The 18,096-nt window shown below is 38.4% G+C and overlaps 1 protein-coding gene across 10 annotated transcripts in view; it reads left to right on the forward strand.

The window, feature by feature from the left end:
- Fn1 (fibronectin 1) overlaps window positions 1-18,096 on the forward strand; it is a 71,284-nt gene that overhangs the window by 25,032 nt on the left and 28,156 nt on the right. For 6 of the 10 annotated variants that reach the window (XM_042679294.1, XM_042679291.1, XM_042679296.1 and 3 more), the window contains exons 18-25: window positions 312-506; window positions 1,218-1,490; window positions 3,171-3,437; window positions 7,771-7,865; window positions 9,195-9,366; window positions 9,823-9,909; window positions 13,703-13,894; window positions 16,824-17,006. In XM_042679294.1, the coding sequence (XP_042535228.1) occupies window positions 312-506; window positions 1,218-1,490; window positions 3,171-3,437; window positions 7,771-7,865; window positions 9,195-9,366; window positions 9,823-9,909; window positions 13,703-13,894; window positions 16,824-17,006 (1,464 nt within the window). Of the gene's footprint in view, window positions 1-311; window positions 507-1,217; window positions 1,491-3,170; window positions 3,438-7,770; window positions 7,866-9,194; window positions 9,367-9,822; window positions 9,910-13,702; window positions 13,895-15,461; window positions 15,735-16,823; window positions 17,007-18,096 lie in introns of all 10 variants that reach the window. The other 4 variants (XM_042679300.1, XM_042679297.1, XM_042679299.1 and 1 more) reach the window with 1 other exon arrangement.

Here is an 18,096-nt window from a genome sequence, read left to right on the forward strand (position 1 = left end):
CTCATTGTTTACATCATCTAGACCTTGAAGAAAGGAAATTAGCTTAACATGAATGACTTCTCTAATTGACATGAAGGATTTTGAGTCTTTAAGGATGGCATTTATTATTAAAAGGTTTGCATGACGTTCTTATTTTATCTTGTTCTGAGTCATCATAACCATAAGAAGTGATAATTGAAAAAGTCGAGCAAAAGAGACTGTTGCTTAAATTCTTAACACTCAAATGAGTTTGATCTAAGGGCTAGGTTGGGGAGGACATAGCATTTGTGGAGTTCACAATACAAGTATCTTCCTTTTGCTATGAACCACAGGATACAGAATCGTCTACTCACCATCACTAGAAGGCAGTAGCACAGAACTGAACCTTCCCGAGACTGCCAATTCCGTGACCCTCAGTGATCTGCAGCCTGGTGTGCAGTATAACATCACCATCTATGCTGTGGAAGAAAATCAAGAAAGCACACCTGTTTTCATCCAACAAGAAACTACTGGTGTCCCACGTACAGGTAACTTAAAAAAAAAAAAGCCACTTCCATTGATGTCTTATCTCTTGGGCGTACCCTTTTTAATCTCTTTCCTTGGAGAATAAAGTCTCTTAGACTAGTTCACTCTGTGAGGACCAGAAGTATGAGAAGAAAAGAAGCTGTCTTAGGCAGGACTGTTTGGTCTCTTGTCTTGGTTCCTGTATCCAAGGAATTCTATATATTTAGTTTTTCTCTAACTTTGGGATAGTGGCTGAGATGTTCCCATTATAAATAAATAAAAGTAAATTATTTAAGACATTGGCCCTTCTGATTAGAAACTGATGTCATCAACTCTTCTTCCCCACAGATGTTTGTTTATTCATTTTATCTTTTGCTGTTAAGTACTATAAAATGATCGGTAAAACAAAATTACCAGTTTTCTGTAGTTCTATTAAAGTTAAGGGGTTTTTTTAGTGTTTAATAATTTCTCACTATGAACAGACACTTCTGCAGAAAACTCATGCTTACTTATGAATTTTAGATAAAAGCTTCAAATAGCATTAGATAAACAATATAACTGAATGGGCAGAATTTATGCAGAAAAGTAGGCTTACTGATTCAGGGGTAAAATTTAGGATTGCTCTGGAGTGAGTGGATCTACTGAGCTGGCCTCAAACATCCAGGGAAATGGTTTTGTTTTTTAAACAGTCTTTATTAGGAATTGCGAATGACCAGTTGTCTCTTGCCTGTTAGATAAAGTGTCCCCTCCCAGGGACCTGCAGTTTGTGGAGGTGACAGATGTGAAGGTCACCATCATGTGGACGCCTCCTGAGAGTGCGGTAACTGGCTACCGTGTGGATGTGCTCCCTGTCAACTTGCCTGGGGAGCATGGGCAAAGGCTGCCTGTCAGCAGGAACACGTTCGCAGAAATCTCCGGGCTGACCCCCGGCGTCACTTACTACTTCAAAGTCTTCGCTGTGAACCAAGGGAGAGAGAGCAAGCCTCTGATCGCACAACAGACCACCAGTATGTCTGGTTCCTGCCTGTCTGTCCTTTTGCCCTGATCCCTTCCCCTCCCATCTTCTGCACTGGTATATCTAATCTGTGATGGAAAGCCGACGAGAGAATGTGTAGTGGAGATAGAACACATCAAACTTGGAAATAAACCGAGACAAGCTTTGTGGAGGCTTATTGGATAATCCATTTTCCACGCTCATGTTCCGTAGCAATGGTCCTAAGAAAGACAGAATTTGAGAAAAACCTAATTGTTCTTTTGCTGTTGCATCCATGGAAAAGTAATTTAATTGTACTTTTTTTTTGTAAATGTATATCCAGACAGAATTAAAATGTAAGCTTTTCACAGTTTTATAGTGGAATTTAAAAATAGTCAATACCTGGGCTGGAGGTATTAGCTCAGCGGGTAGAATCCTTGCCTAGCATTTATGGGGCCGAGGGTTCAATTCCTAGGACCACAAAAAAACAATTGCTAGCATTTAATATTGTTGGTGAACAGGTCACCAGCTTAGTTCCTTACGAGCATTATTTAGCTTCATATTCAATCTTCATTATAATCTCATAAAGGAAAATCTTTTTACCCTATTAGATCCATTTTAAAAAATGGATGGCATTTAAGGTCTAGCAGCTTGCAAAATCCCAGAGCTAGGAAGTGACAAGAGCTGGCTCTAAAGCCTCCCTTTGACTCCACAGCTCTCGGTCATTATACCCGACAGCTTTTTGAAGATTTCTCTACTCAGAAGATGTTTCCAATTCTCATGGAGCCAGATGCTAATGGCTTAGACCTGTAATCCTAGCTACTCAAGAGGCTAAAATTTGAGGATTAAAATTTGAGGATTTAAGTTCAAGGGCAGCCCAGGCAAAAAAAAGTCTGTGAGATTTTCATCTCCAATTAACCACTGAAAAAGCCAAGAAGTAGAGCTGTGGCTCAGCTTGTAGAACACCAGCCTTGAGCACAAAAGCTTAGGGACAGCACCCAAACCCTGAGTTCAAGTCCCAGGACTGGACCTCACACACATACATACACACACACACACACAAAAATTCTTAGGGGGAAACTTATAGTTAGAAGAAAACCTACAACTTATGTAATTCTTTCTGATAGCACAAAGCCACTAGTATTCTACCGTGAATCTGAGATTCTGGTTGTATGTTGTAAATTATTGTCATTACGAACCAGGTGAAAATAACTGATTTTTCCAGCAAGGGGCTAGTCATTCAATAAATGTACAGAATATTGCTTCTGATCCAGCTGGATCTTTCTTTTTGTTCCTGTTCTATTAAGCTTATCATCCATCCCTTAGCCTTTCTGGCTCAGAGCATAGTAAATTGTGGGTTGCATAAGTGTTTATTTTGCTTTAAAAAAAAAAACTCAAAAGGCAAAACTATGAACATTATAATGTAACTATAATTTCTCCGAAAGTGATGGGACCATCTTGCTGGAAAATGAGACTTTTCAAAGGATGACAGTCCAGTGTAAAAGGTCAACCCTTTCTCATACTTGATACAGTTTGGGCAAAATTCTACCAATTAGGCTCTTACATGCTCAGTTTTTCCAGGGTTTTGACTTTTGCTTTAGTTCTAACTTTGGGAGGAGAAAAAACTTAGGAATATTTAATCAAGCTTTAGGATTTCAATATGATATATAATCTAACTATGTCTTGACATGTTCGATATATATTTTTTCCCTAGAACTGGTTGCTCCCACGAATCTCCAGTTTACCAATGAAACAGATACGACTGTGATGGTGACCTGGACTCCACCTCGGGCCCGGATCGCAGGCTACCGACTGACCGTGGGCCTGACCCGAGGAGGCCAGCCTAAGCAGTACAACGTGGGGCCCTCGGCTTCCAAGTACCCGCTGCGGAATCTGCAGCCTGGCTCTGAATACACCGTCAGCCTAGTAGCTGTGAAAAGCAACCAACAAAGCCCCAAAGCCACTGGTGTCTTTACCACTCGTAAGTTGAAATTCAGTTGTCTTTTCTTATGATTCTCATAGGTTCTTCACTATATATTCTCTATTCTTCTTCTCTGGTTAAAGAGTTAACTTGAAATTTTTAGTACATCATCGTTTAAAGGAATACAGATGGAGGTATCCTCCATGGATTGGCTCCTGCTCTGTGAACGGTGTATTCCTGGCCTGCCACGGACGAGGAGCTCTTGCTTGAATGTGTATAACAAAGAATGCTCTTAGGTTTGGCTGATCATTTGTTTTAAAGCAAGATTTTCTTGATGAAGGAAGCAGTGTGTTGATCTGCATAAATTGACAACCTTTTTCTAGTTTCTTGAGTAAAAACTGTGAGCAAACAGGGTGTTCAGCGTGATGCTACTAGAAAACTTGAATTCTGTTGTATAAAATGAATTTACCAAATTTTACTTAAGATATATAGATCTATCTATATATAGAAGATAATTATAACTATATAGATACATTTTATATCTATAAGTATATACCCATACATGTATATATACATATATATGTTGTATCTATGTATCCATTCTCTCATAGGATGCCCATAATAGTTTTTAATCAACAAAAGAAGCCAAGAAATGACTTTTTTTCTTTTTTCAATGTACTGAAGTCTGAACTCAGGGCCTGGGTGCTGTCCTCTAGATTTTTCTCTCGAGTTTTACACTCTACCGCTTGAGCTACATTTTCTTTTTTGGCTTTTTGATGGTTAGTTGGAGATAAGAGTTTTACAGACTTTCCTGCTAGGATTGGCTTCAAACTGTGGTCCTTAGATCTCAGCCTCCTCATGTGTGTATTTTTGCTCAACACTTTAAAGGAAATTGATCTCAAATATCCTACATACCTACATCACAAACCGACCTCAATCTATCATCTACATTCCATTTATTATCTGAAGAGTAATGGGACTCCTGAGGTATATCTGAACGTTGTTATTTTCACCTTCTTTTTAACTTACAAGGCACCTAATGTAAGTGCTTGTTTCTCAGCAATTATTGAAACTATACTAGTTTGATATTTCTAAGCACCTCCAGTCTTTCTTTTTGACTAAGAAATAAAGTATTAATGTTCAAAAGCATTTATAATTTTTATATATATATTTGGGTACCAGTGGCTCACACCTGTAATCCTAACTACTCAGGACGGTGAAGCTGGCCCTGGCAGGAAAGTCTCTGAGACTCTCAATCTCCAATTAACTACCAAAAATGCTGGAAGCAGAGCTGTGGCTCAAGTGGTAGAGCCCTAGCCATGAGTTCAAAGCTCAGGGATAGGGACAGGGCTCAGGTCCTGAATTTAAGCTCCAAGACTAGCACCAAAAACAGACCAAAAAAAATCAAAACAAGTTTAAATAACTGGAAATTATTTCCTATACAAAATTATCTATGTAAGCTTCTCCCTGTAAGAATCCATAATTTCTTTGTTCCTCAACCTAAGTCTTATTTCATGTATTTTTTTGGTAAGTTGAACGCCTATATAAGAAAAAGCATTTTAATGAAAGGAGTGGGGTCAGTATAGAATATTTTAAGCACTATCAAATATACCTATTGAATATGTTCCTTAATGTTCATGAAATATGATATTTGAATTACAGTATGATAGGAAGAATTGTTAAGTAAATGTCAATTAACATTGTATATTATACATAGTGTGTTTTCAAGAAAAACATTTTCTGGGGGGGATGATCGATTGAGGAACAAATGATAATAATGCAAACAGCTTAACCAAGCTTAGGTGTAAATAAACTCACATTACCAAGGACTTCTGCAATTTTATCTGAACCTCAAGTACTCCCTACAGCTTTTAGCATCAACAAAGCTTGCATGTTTTTAGAATTACTGTGAGTTTTCTATAACTCTTTTTGCTTTTTACTACCTTACTAAACTGAATTCTGGGAATAATTTTTCTGACTTTTTATAACTTGTGCTAAATCCTTAAGAGCAAGAGAGGGAAGACTAAGCTATTTCTGGGGGAAATTCAGCTTCCTTTATTGATAGGGCATATTTTATTCCTTTAACAACCAAGCTGTTCTTCACTTAAAAAGACTTGCCAGAACCCATAACTCATCCTTACAGTCACATCCTTGTAGGCTTGTGGTTTGATGATTTTTTGGTCATAGACTTCCCAGGCTGAGTATCAACTTAAACATGGGGCAATTTTAGCTGGCTGGCCCAAGCAATAAAAAAAATACCCAGTCTTAAAGCCCAGGTTTGGTGCGGGGAATGCAATTTGTGAAAATGCTGTGGCTTTTACAGATGTTCAGTGAAAGAAATTGACTGAATTGTTTCTGTGGGCCATTAAAAATGGTCACCCAGGGCTAGTCCAGGCATTTTGGCAAAGTCAGCAGCCGCCAAGAGGTATACGATTTCATGGGGATGTTCCATGGGTCATCCACCCTCATTTCCCCCAAATGACATCAAAATAGCACCCTTACCATACAGCTGGCTAAACCAGTAGTACTTCAGTTTAGCCATTAGCAATCTCTGCCAAGTAGCCCACACATATATTTGACGTGTTCCCACACCATCTTTTAAAAATGAGAATGAGACATTAAAACCCACAGCCCCCATAAAAGGAAGAATTGCAATGCATCTAAATTCCCATAAAGCACAGAAAAATATAATTCACTGGAACTGAGGCCAGAGTCCGAAGACTTTTTTGTTTGTATAACTCTGGAGGATAACTCTACTCTGTCTTGCGAGGCAGCCATAATTTAGTGTAAGGATATTCAGTTGGATTTTGCTAGTGGGAACAGAAAGAAGAGGTTTTCTACCAGGAAGTAAAGAGAAATAGAATTTTGTTGTTGTTATTGTTGTTGTTCGTGGGGCTTGAACTCTGGGCCTGGGCGCTGTCCCTCAACTCTTTAGCTCAAGGCTAGCATTCTACCACTTGAGCCACAGTGCCACTTCTGCTTTTCTGGTGGTTTATTGGAGATAAGAGTCTCCCAGTCTTTCCTGCCCAGGCTGGCTTTGAACCATGATCCTTAGATCTCAGCCTCCTGAGTAGCTAGGATTACAAGAGTAAGCCACTGGCACCCGGTGAGAAAGGGATTTTAAATCAGGGCTCTTAAGGCACTTGAAACCCTGGAGCTTGATTTGCCTATCTTAGTTATCTTGGCTTCTGAGGCTTTACCTTTCTAAACTTAAAAAGATATATAGGGCTGTTGGAAATGTTCATCTTAACTCTGTACACATTCTTTTTTCCCTTAGCTTTCTTTTCTCTTCCTTTTTTCTTTTTAGTAGTAATTTCATAATATAATAATAATAATAATAGAAAAGAGGCTGGGAGCTGGTGTCTCATACCTATAATCTTAGCTACTCAGGAGTCAGAGAATATGGCTTAAGCCAGCCCAAGCAGCAAAGTTCCCAAAAAATTGCCCCCCTCCCAAAAAAAAGTAGGGAGTGGTAGAGTGCTAGCCTTGAGCAAAAAGCTCAAGGACAACATTCAGGCCCTGGGTTCAAGCCCTGGGACTGGCACAATAAATATGTTAAGTAAATAAATACAGATAATAGGAAAAATTTTGGATTGAAATCTTCAGTGCTAGTTGTAAAATAATAAATCTCTGCAGTCTTATTCTGAATGAGCAATCTCACGGTGGAGGAATGAATCTTTAGAATATGAAGAATACCCACAGTTTCAGATTTACTCTTATGGCAACCACACATATGTGCCCATAATTATGGAATAATGCAACATAAAACTGATTTAGATTAATCTCTAATCTTGCCATTGCTCTTAATGAGACTAACAGTCAAAGTGACCATCAGTTTGTGGTGTCCAGTTGTACAATTGATAAAGAATTTGAAGCTAATGACATAAGAAAATTAATTGTCCTTAAACATAATTCCCACCAATGAAGAAAAGATGCAGCTTATGGGATGGAAGGAGTTGGAAATTCCTGCCTTTGAGATGATCAAACACATCATTTTATTCAAGGGCCATTCACAGATCAGAGTTGGCATTATCTATCATTTTGTCAGAAATACAAACTCCTTAGCACTGCATTGGACCTGCATAATTAGTATTTGCCCTTTCACTGGGTCTCAGATGATTTGTGTAGTACATTCGTGTCTGAACAATACTATTCTCCCACTGCTCAGTCAGTGAAGGAACCAATGCTACATTTGTAGTCAGTGATTGAACCTATGGTCCATTCTCCATTTGCCTATTGGTTAAATTAAGGTTCTCGGTGCATAAATACACACACACACACACACACACACACACACACACACATATAATATATTTTTAAAAGCTTATTTGTACCTTCTCTGAAACTGTCTATGATTCCAAGATCTGAACACATGGATTTGTTCATTTTGCAGTGCAGCCTGTGTCTTCCATTCCGCCTTACAACACAGAGGTGACTGAGACCACCATTGTCATCACATGGACGCCTGCTCCAAGAATTGGTTTTAAGGTAATTGTAGCTGTTCCCAGTCTATTGTGATGCATCCATCCCTAAGGTGCTCTATTGTTTCTGCATGTAGTTGGAATAGGATGTTCAGGAGGCCTGGGTTTTGCTGTTACCATTCATACCTCTAGGACCCTGTTACCAACCATAGCAATACTTCTGCCTTTCCCACTTCACTGAATTGCTGTAAGGATGCTCTGAAGTTTTTTTCTTTTGCAAAGAAGAAAACATTAGCCTGGAAATATTTGTCATTGTTGTTTTGTTTCTTCTATTTTCCCCAGGGAACTGTACTTTTAGATCGTTATCAGGCAACTCCAATTGCTGTTGCTCTAAAAGGTTGTCAAGAAATTTATGAAAATCAATTTAAGGAGACACTTATTCAGGGATGCTTTAAAAAAATCGCATTTTTATCCAAACACTTTCAGCTTATTTAAAGCCCTATGGGTGAATCTCTTAATAAAAGTTAAAATTGAGGTTTTCCTTTACAGATAACTGGAGTCATGTTCTTTAGAGGAATGGTATTAGCAAAGTGTTGAGCACAGATGAATATGTTTTATTAGAGTTAGGAGACAGAAATATTATGACTGGAAATCAAAACTAAAGCCCTGTTTCATTAAAATAAGTAAATAAATAAATAAAAGACTAAAAGGTCACTTCTTTTAGGATGTAAATGGCCACATTGATGACTATGCTACTTAAATACAGAGAACCCTTTTTGAAGATTGACAATATATTTTTCAAATTTCTCTCTTAATAGTGGCATTTGGATTTTCAGAAGACAGCATATGAAGGATCTCTCTAAAGTTGACACCATTTAATAACACAGTGTTACCTAGGCTTTTGAAATAGAATCTTAAAAGGATTTAAAACTGTGAGCACATTCATTTTAGTTCTCTTGTAAGATACAGTTCTGCAGTTGAAGATTTGAACATAGTTCTTCAAGAGGAGTGACTTTTTTTTCTAGTACAAATTGCCACAGAAATTGATTCATTTAAGTGATAAGTAAAATAGTGAATTGAATTTGAATATCATTAAAGAGAGCAGGTAGAAATTTCTATCATAGAATACATAAATGAATATGTAATGACATTTCTCTGGAAACTTCCATTATAAGGTGCCTTAATGTCCTTTGGGAAACACTTCTCTTACCAACACGGGACCCCCAGCTAAATCATAATATAGAGCTGAAGCACGTCCCCGACTCATCTCCTGACAAAGGTGCATTCTGCTTTTCTAAGGAGATTGCATTATATAATCTAACCACAACTTCTCAGAGACACAACTCTGGAAATATTTGTCCTTTGTGTTGATTGTAATTACCTTTGTCCTTTCTAGCTGGGTGTACGCCCAAGCCAAGGAGGGGAAGCACCTCGAGAGGTAACTTCAGAAACAGGAAGCGTCATGGTATCTGGGTTGACTCCAGGTGTGGAATACACTTATACCGTCCAAGTCCTGAGAGACGGGCAGGAACGGAACATCCCGCCAATTGTGAACACAGTAGTGACACGTAAGAAGAGTTCTTGTGCTTTTTTTTTTTAAATTTCCTTTCATTTTAGTTTTTAAAACATTTGCTTTTGGAAACTAGCTAACATCAATACCACTGCTCACTCCTGAGGATGGTACCAGAGGAAAAGAGTCATTTCCAACTTCAGAGTAGCAGTTTCAACTCATGTTATGAGTTCCATGACCCTAAGAATACACTTTCCAGGTCAAGAATCTTTTTGAATTGGCAGTATGGATGGAATTTCAGTAGTATCTCAAAATCATTAATCCTGAAAAACTTTCTGTGCAAAGAGGACTACTGTCTACTATGTTTTTATGGTATATTCTTGGAATTTTCACTGGAGAAAGGAGGAAGGGAAGAAAGAGGGAGGGAAGGAAAGGAAAAGAAAAGAAAACATTGTAGAGGCTCAGGATTTTATGTTAGGTTTAACTTGTATTTTAAATTTTTCTTTCTGCTTAGCATTGTCTCCTCCAACAAACTTGCACTTGGAGACACACCCGGACACTGGCGTGCTTGTAGTCTCCTGGGAGAGAAGCACTACACCAGGTAAGCTAGAGATAGCTCCAAGAGCCAACTCAATGCAAGCACAACTCCCATGAAAACGATTCCTGACACAATATTCATTTCAAAGAAGGATAAGAAACAAAGCAAGGGTCAAAGTAACATAAGAGTACATGAGTATGCAGTACTTTATGCAGGGATATATATGTTCTATTGTTTTGGTTTATGTTTTTGTTGTATCTGCTGTACTGGTGTTTGACATTGAGTCTTATGCTGGCTAGACAAGCATTCTCCCACTTGGGCTATGTTCCTTTTACTTTTAGTGGTTTTTGTTCTTGGTTGTTTGTTTTTTGTTGTTTGTTTTTTGAGACAGACACATGATTTTGTTCAGCCTCAGACCACAATCTCATAATCTTCACCTCCAGAATAGTTGGAAGAGTAAACCATCATACCCAGCCCCACCAAACATGTTTTTTCAATACATGTTTACTTAAGTCATAAGAATGACAGCAATCACCTGCTAGACTGTGGGGAAAAGTACAGGTCTTAAGACAGCTTTCTGAGAGCTAGGTAAAAGAATTTGGAAAGATGTTTTAATTTTCTGTGCATTAAAAATTGCCAAACAAGGGGCTGGGAAGATGGCTCAATGGTAGAGCGCTTGCCTTGCATGCCTGAGGCCCTGGGTTTGATTCCTCAGCACCATATAAGCAAAAAAAGAAAAAAGCCGGAAGTGGCGCTGTGGCTCAAGTGGTAGAGCGCTAGCCTTGAGCTGAAGAGCTGAGGGACAGCACCCAGGCCCCGAGTTCAGGCCCCATGACCGGACCAAAAAAAAAAAAAATTGCCAAACAAAAGGCTGAAACCACCTACGATGTAATTTCCTTTTTGTGAGTAATCATGAATTCTAGCTTTATTCAATGAAGGGTTACTATTACAAGCTTCTCTTTGATTCCAAGACCCCCACTGGATACCATAGGCTGCAAATGCCCAAATCCTTTAAATAAAGTGGTCTTGAATAAGCTTATACATCTCCCATAAACCATCCATCACGTCTACATTACTTATAGTGCCTATCACAATGTAAATAGTTGTTGTTTTGGATTATTTAGGGGAATAATGACCAAAAAAAGCCTGTATGTGTTCAGTAAAGAGTTTTTGTTTCTGCTTTTTAAAAAGTATTTTTTAATCTGTGTTGATTGAGACCACAGATTTGTAACCCATGAACACAGAGAGTCAATGTATTTTGTTTTGAGTTGCATTATAAAAATATAAGGATGAGAGGCTGGGAAGGTGGCTCAGCAATAGAGTGCTTACTTCCCATGCATGAGGCCCTGGGTTCCATTACTCAGCATCACATAAAGAGAAAAGGCCGGAAGTGGCACTGTGGCTGAAGTGGTAGAGTGCTAGCCTTGAGCTGAAGAGCTCAGAGACAGCACCCAGGCCTAGAGTTCTAGCCCCACAACTGACTGAAAAAAAAATTCTAAGGATGATAAAAGTGCTGCAGAAGTTGGAATTTTAATTTGTTGTTGTTGTTGTTACTCCTGGGGCTTGATAATCAGGGCCTGAGCACAGTCCCTGAGCTTTTGTGCTCAAGGCTAGTTCTCTATCACCTTGAGTGGCAGTGCCCCTTCTGGTTTTCTGGTGGTTAATTGGAGACAACAATCTTACAGACTTTTCTTAGATCTCAGCCTCCTGTAGTAGCTATGATTTACAGGTACGAGCCACAGGCTCCTGGCTGAACTATAACTGTTTAGGCTACTTCTTATACCCAATATCACACATTTGGGATTTTATTTATTTTATTTATTTCTGTTGTGCCAGTAGTGGGTCTTGAACTCAGGGTCTCACACTCTCAGTTGGCTTTTTTGCTCAAGGCTGGCACACTACCACTTGAGCCACGCCTTTACATCTGGTTTTTTTTGGAGATCACAGAGGCTCACGGACTTTTCTGCCTGGGATGGCTTTAAACTGTGTTCCTCAGAACTCAGCTTCCTGAGTAACTAGGAATGTAGGCATGAGCTACCAGCACCATGCTGGAACTTCATTTTTATTATTTTTGTGTTTTTCCTTGAATACTCAGTCTTGAATATTCAAGACTGAGAAAGTTAGCGAAGGAGTTTCAGGACCATTTTTAAAAGTTCAAAAGTGAACCTGCTATTTATACATATTTAAAACATATAAATCCTAAAATACATAAAAGATATAGCAATGTTCAAGTAGCATGACATTCCAGAGTAATAACCATAACAAAACATTACATCACAAAACATAAAATCTGTTTAATCCAAAGCGCAAACTGTTTTTTTTGTTGTTTTTTTTTTTGCCAGTCCTGGGTCTTGAACTCAGGACCTGGGCACTGTCCCTGAGCTTCTTTTGCTCAAGGTTAGCACTCTACCACTTGAGCCACAGCATACTTCCAGTGTTTTATGTTTAGGTGGTCCTGAAGAATTGAACCTGGGGCTTCATGCATGCTAGGCAAGCACTCTACCACTAAGCTACATTCCCAGCCCAAACTCTTTAAATAAACTATGTTATTTAACATAATAGTATTATTTAATTTTGAGTCTATTACAGAAAGAGCTGTAGAGATTTCTTAATATTTCTTATTGAGAACATTCTAAATTAAACCAAGCAGTAGTTTCAAATAGTGTTGATTACATCCTTATGTGCTATACCTAATTGGACAGACATATTGCTTAACTATGTCTAACTTTACTGTTATTTTGTTGAAATAATTTCTCAGCCTTTGTTTGATCTTCAGCTACAGCAATTATCTTTAAATCATGAATTACACAATTACACAAAGTAAAAGCTCAAAATATCAGTTTTAACTTTCCTCTGAAGTAGATGTTCACAGTATATTTTCACATCTACTATGGAACTAAAAATTTTCCAGTCTTCACAGTGTTTTCATTTTTTCCCTGTAGAAGGATAAAATGTACAGACTGAGACATCTTCAGTAATCACTTCTTCCTCTCCTTTTTTGTCTTTTTTAAGTGTTTTTGCTTCTTTGTGCTGGTCCTGGGGCTTGAACTCAGGGCCTGGACACTGTCTCTGAACTTTTGTGCTCAAAGCTAGTGCTCTACTACTTAGACAAAGCTCCACTTCCAGCCTTTTGCTAGTTAATAGGAGATCAAAGTCTTAAGGACTTTCTTGCCCAGGCTGGTTTGAAATGTGATCCTCCGATCTCAGCCTCATGAGAAGCTAGGATTACAGGCTTGATCCACTAGTCGGTGCCTGGCTTGTCTTTCTTTTTGGAAAATAGCACTGGCATTATTAATGTATTACTACTGTTATAATTGACATATAATACATTTGTATGTATTTATGTGCATCTGTATGTGTGTAAGATCATCAAATGGGCATTAAACATAAGACCAGGTTACATTTCCATCTTCTCAATGATTTATCATGTTCGAAATATGTAAAAGTACATAGACTACAATCACCCTACTATAATGTATAACACTGGACTTTATTCCTCCCACTTACTTGTATTGAGGGACCGTCATCTAACATTTTCTATTTGTCACCTTCTTTCTCCTTCCCAGTCTGTAGTGTCCACTACTTTCTTCTGTGAGATCAACTGTTTCATGAATGAGTGACAACATACAGTATTTATCTTTCTATAACAGGCTTATTTGTCTAAACAAGTTGTCTTAAGATTTTCTGGACTCTCAAGATCTGAGCCTCAAGAGATTTGTGTGAGAATTGAGTGACAGAACATTCTCCGTAAATGTTCTTTTTCCTATTCCCCTGTGGTCCACCATCTTGAGTCGAGTTCAGTGTACCCTGAATCATAAATGCTCTGTTTAGTAACTCCTCCCTCTGCTTTCTGCAGATATTACTGGCTATAGAATCACCACAACTCCAACAGATGGGCAGCAGGGAACTTCTTTGGAAGAAGTGGTTCATGCCGATCAGAGTTCCTGCACTTTTGAAAACCTGAATCCTGGCTTGGAATACAATGTCAGTGTTTATACTGTCAAAGATGACAAGGAAAGTGTTCCTATCTCTGATACCATCATCCCAGGTAATAGAAAAATAAGCTGTTATCCTCCAAGTGGCAGTTTCAATAGGAGTAGGGATTAGCATCTTAATCCCCAGGCGGTTAAATGGGTCAAAGATATTTGGGATTTAATTCCAACCTACCAACTATACTCTGTGAAACCACAAAGTCAAAGCAACTGTTTGGACAAAGGCTTGCTGTTAACACTGCTTTCCTGTCTGCTTCACTGGGATGCTTTTTGTTGCCATGGGTACATGATGAAGTGGCAGTCACAGCATTAACTCTGTACTGTTTGCTCTCGTGGAAATATTACTAAACAATGTCATGTGTCTGTACTCAGTGCTGACAGGCTGAAAGTAATGTGGTAAATGCATCCCAATGGTACATTTGTGCCTGACTTTTACACTCCCTATCAATTTCAATGGTGATATGTAAAATAGTTTGTGTTTCCATATATAGGCATTGAAATAGCACTTGGTCGACAGTATCCAATTCTTTATCTTGCAGCTTCAAATTTATTTTCATCTTAAAATCAGAGGGGAAAACCAAAGACAGAAAGAAAGAAGTAAAGTCCTTGCCTTTGGGGCATTCTTTCTTAAGAACTGAGAGGCAATATTGAAGAGGCCCATATAAGGACAGATTTCTCGTTTGTCCAGTCTAAATGCACTGGACATGTTGTGTTTTCCCATTTATATCACTTGGTTTGTGTCTACTATGCTAATTAAATAACATTTTGAGTTTAAAATGTTAGCAAGGGCCTTTAACTCAGGACTCTCTGGCCCTGGCCTGTATGTGCTTTTTTTTTTTTTTTGTGGGTCATGGAGCCTGGGCCTGGGCCTGGGCACTGTCCCTCAGCTCTTCAGCTCTAGATGAGCGCTCTACCTCTTGAGTTACAGCACCACTTCTGGTTTTCTGGATAAGAGTCTCATGGACTTTCTTGCCCAGGCTGGCTTTGAATTACAATCTTCAGCTCTCAGCCTCCTGAGTAGCTAGGATTACAGGTGTGAGCCACCAGCACCTGGTTTGTATGTGCTTTTGAATGGCACATTTTACTCTATACATTCATAATGCATTAGCATGATGGCCATAATATTTTGAGTTTTGTATGGTGGACAAACAATTCTTTAGCCATTTTTTAAAAAAAACCTTCCTCATGCAAGCTTTTATTTTCCTATTAAAACAGTTGGGTATATATATGTACATATATATATATATATATATATTTTTTTTTAAACAAACTGATACTTACTTTAGATTATATGTTAGGTTCTTGGAATGTTTTTAATATCTGAAACAGGCCTATGATTTTTTGGAACTTGGAACATTTCAAAACTTGGAATATTTCAAAATGCAAGCAAACTGCTAAAAGAATATTGTAATTTGTTTTATTCTCCCAGGGAAGCAAATGATTCATGATTCTTAGGAAGTCTTTTCAGATAATTTGAAACAAATTGCATATTACCATCATTGCTTTACCATTCCTTCAATTTTACCACTGATGACCTGATGAACACTGCTTTATTTTTTTCCTCTTTTTTTTTTTTTGCTTCTATTTTCCTTCTGCCCTTTTCTTTGCTTTGTAACTTAATAGAGGTACCCCAACTCACTGACCTAAGCTTTGTTGATATAACCGATTCAAGCATCGGCCTGAGGTGGACCCCGCTAAACTCTTCCACCATTATTGGGTACCGCATCACAGTAGTTGCGGCAGGAGAAGGTATCCCTATTTTTGAAGATTTTGTGGACTCCTCAGTAGGATACTACACAGTTACAGGGCTGGAGCCGGGCATTGACTATGACATCAGCGTTATCACTCTCATTAATGGCGGAGAGAGTGCCCCTACTACACTGACACAGCAAACGGGTGAATTTTGAAAACTTCTGTTTGAGACACGGATAGTGTTGCATGCTGTCACCAGTCACTGTGGTTAAATCTGGAAGTTTCCAGGGAGAAGCCAGTGTTGGACCATATAGATTAAGATGGGATGGGTTGGGAGATAAGAAGACTAGTACATGCACTGATCTACTTGGATGAAGACCTATGTAAGTCGCTTTCCATACACTTTACCACATACAGAAGTCCCGACACCCTATCTATTAATTTCAAAGTAACATAATAAGTTAATCAAATTTGCAGACCTGGAGGGTTATTTTTTGTTAAAAAATATCAAACATGAATACCACATGGTATGATAAGCACTAGTTAATACTAAGAGATACACTTCCAGAATATATTATGCTCTTTTTTTTCTGTCCTCTGATGAGCTTTATACCATGTTCCTTGTGATTAAGAACACATAAAAATTTAGGGTAGATTGCAAGGAGGTGGCCCCAGGTAGGAAAGAAAAATAAGCTTGGTAGGAGTCTAGATTTTGTTGTTATCACAAGACAAAGAACTCCTCTTTAACCACAGTCTGGGTACCAGCATGCAACATTTTAGAGGTTCTCTGCCCTGCATGGTAAGACACATATTGAGAACCAATATGCATGAACCCTTCCTACTTGTAAGTAGAATTTATTGAATGAGATTGTAGCTATATTGGTAGTTTGTAGACATCTCACACCATGGAGAAAACTTAGAACCTTCCTCTTATTTTTTTGTCTGTGTGCATGTGTTTCCTTGGAAAGTACTGCTGTTTCCTTTCTGCTGTGTGGCAACTTAAGCCTCTTCAGCCTGCGGTAAAATTATCTTCAGTGGTATTACTTATGAACTTCGAATCAACCTATTTGAAATTACTCCGTCAACTACTTTGATGATGGCAGAAAGGTTAAAGGGGCCTAACAGTACTATGTGTCATAACACTATGAATTAGATTTAGAATTAGATTTAGATTAGATGAATTGCATGATTGTGACTGTTTCCTTTGTGCATGAAGTATTGGTCTTACCTTTCCAGCTATTTTTGTTCACTTTTGCTTTAAAGTTGTATTAATATCTTCTTATTTGAATCCAGCGGTCCCTCCTCCCACTGACCTGAGATTCACCAATATCGGCTCAGACACTATGCGTGTCACATGGGCTCCACCTCCATCCATTGAACTGACTAACCTCTTGGTACGCTACTCACCCGTGAAGAATGAAGAAGATGTGGCAGAGCTGTCCATTTCTCCTTTAGACAATGCAGTGGTCTTAACAAGTAAGCAGTCAAATATATTTGGTCACTAAGTCCTAACTTTCAGCATAGTGAATTCTGGAGTTCTTGAATAGAAGCAATTAAGAGGACAAGTTGCCAAAGAGCTGTGAACTAATCTCCAATTTTAATAGGCAACTCTGTACATTCTAAAGGATCTGACGTTTATTGTTTTCTTGATAACACGACTTCTTAAAAAAAAACATCTTGGACAACTTCACATTCTACTTCCAAATCAGCACATATCAAGAGACTTGATATATAGCTGAATCTAAATGTTCAGAGAGGACAAGTGAGAGTTGCAAATATGTGTTATCATATCTATTTTCTTGACTTTTCTCAGTGTCAGCAGGTAATCTATTTAGTATTTGAAAATTTAGGAATTGATTGTCTGGGATACAGCAGGATACTATGAAGTCAGAAGCTTAATTTCTACAGAAAAAAATCTGTTTGCAGTATTTCTCAGAAGACGGTGAGGACTTGGGAAATGACTGACACTAAATAAACAACGATTTGTGCAAGTTGTCTTTTTCTAGTTCCTATCATTTTGGAATGAGGCAGTTTTTCTTTTATTAAAAAAAGAGGAGGTTGCAACATGGTGCTGTTTTACATAAATATTTCTTCTGACTATTTCACATTATAGTAAAATGTGTAAGTACAACAAAAGAGTCCATGTAGGGAAAAATACCTTAAGATAGATTCCCAAAGAGTAGCTTGAAAACATCCCTTCTTTCTCAAGTATATTTTAGAAACTGAAGCACCAAGACAGCTGAGCTAGACAATGGTCTTTCCTTCCCACTCTGTGGCTGAGTGCTAGAGTGCCTTTATATCTACATGATTGAGTCCATAGTGGCTAGTTCTATTTTAGAACACTCTGGAATCAATAGTAACTGTATAATCCTCTGCATCTAGTTGGCTGTAGCCTACCCAACACCTGTCATGTGTCAATCATATGTTCAGAGAACTTGGGTCCTAGTGCTATGACATCATGGTAGCAATCTTCCCCTTACTAAAGTCACTACTATCCCATTTTATAGAAGCATCTGAAGCCTCTCATTCCCTCTTAATCTGGAGCTTGTCCATACATTGCAGGAGC

Source organism: Dipodomys spectabilis, unplaced genomic scaffold, assembly GCF_019054845.1.
Source record: "Dipodomys spectabilis isolate Male_0828 unplaced genomic scaffold, ASM1905484v1 ptg000051l, whole genome shotgun sequence".
Taxonomy (NCBI): domain Eukaryota; kingdom Metazoa; phylum Chordata; class Mammalia; order Rodentia; family Heteromyidae; genus Dipodomys; species Dipodomys spectabilis.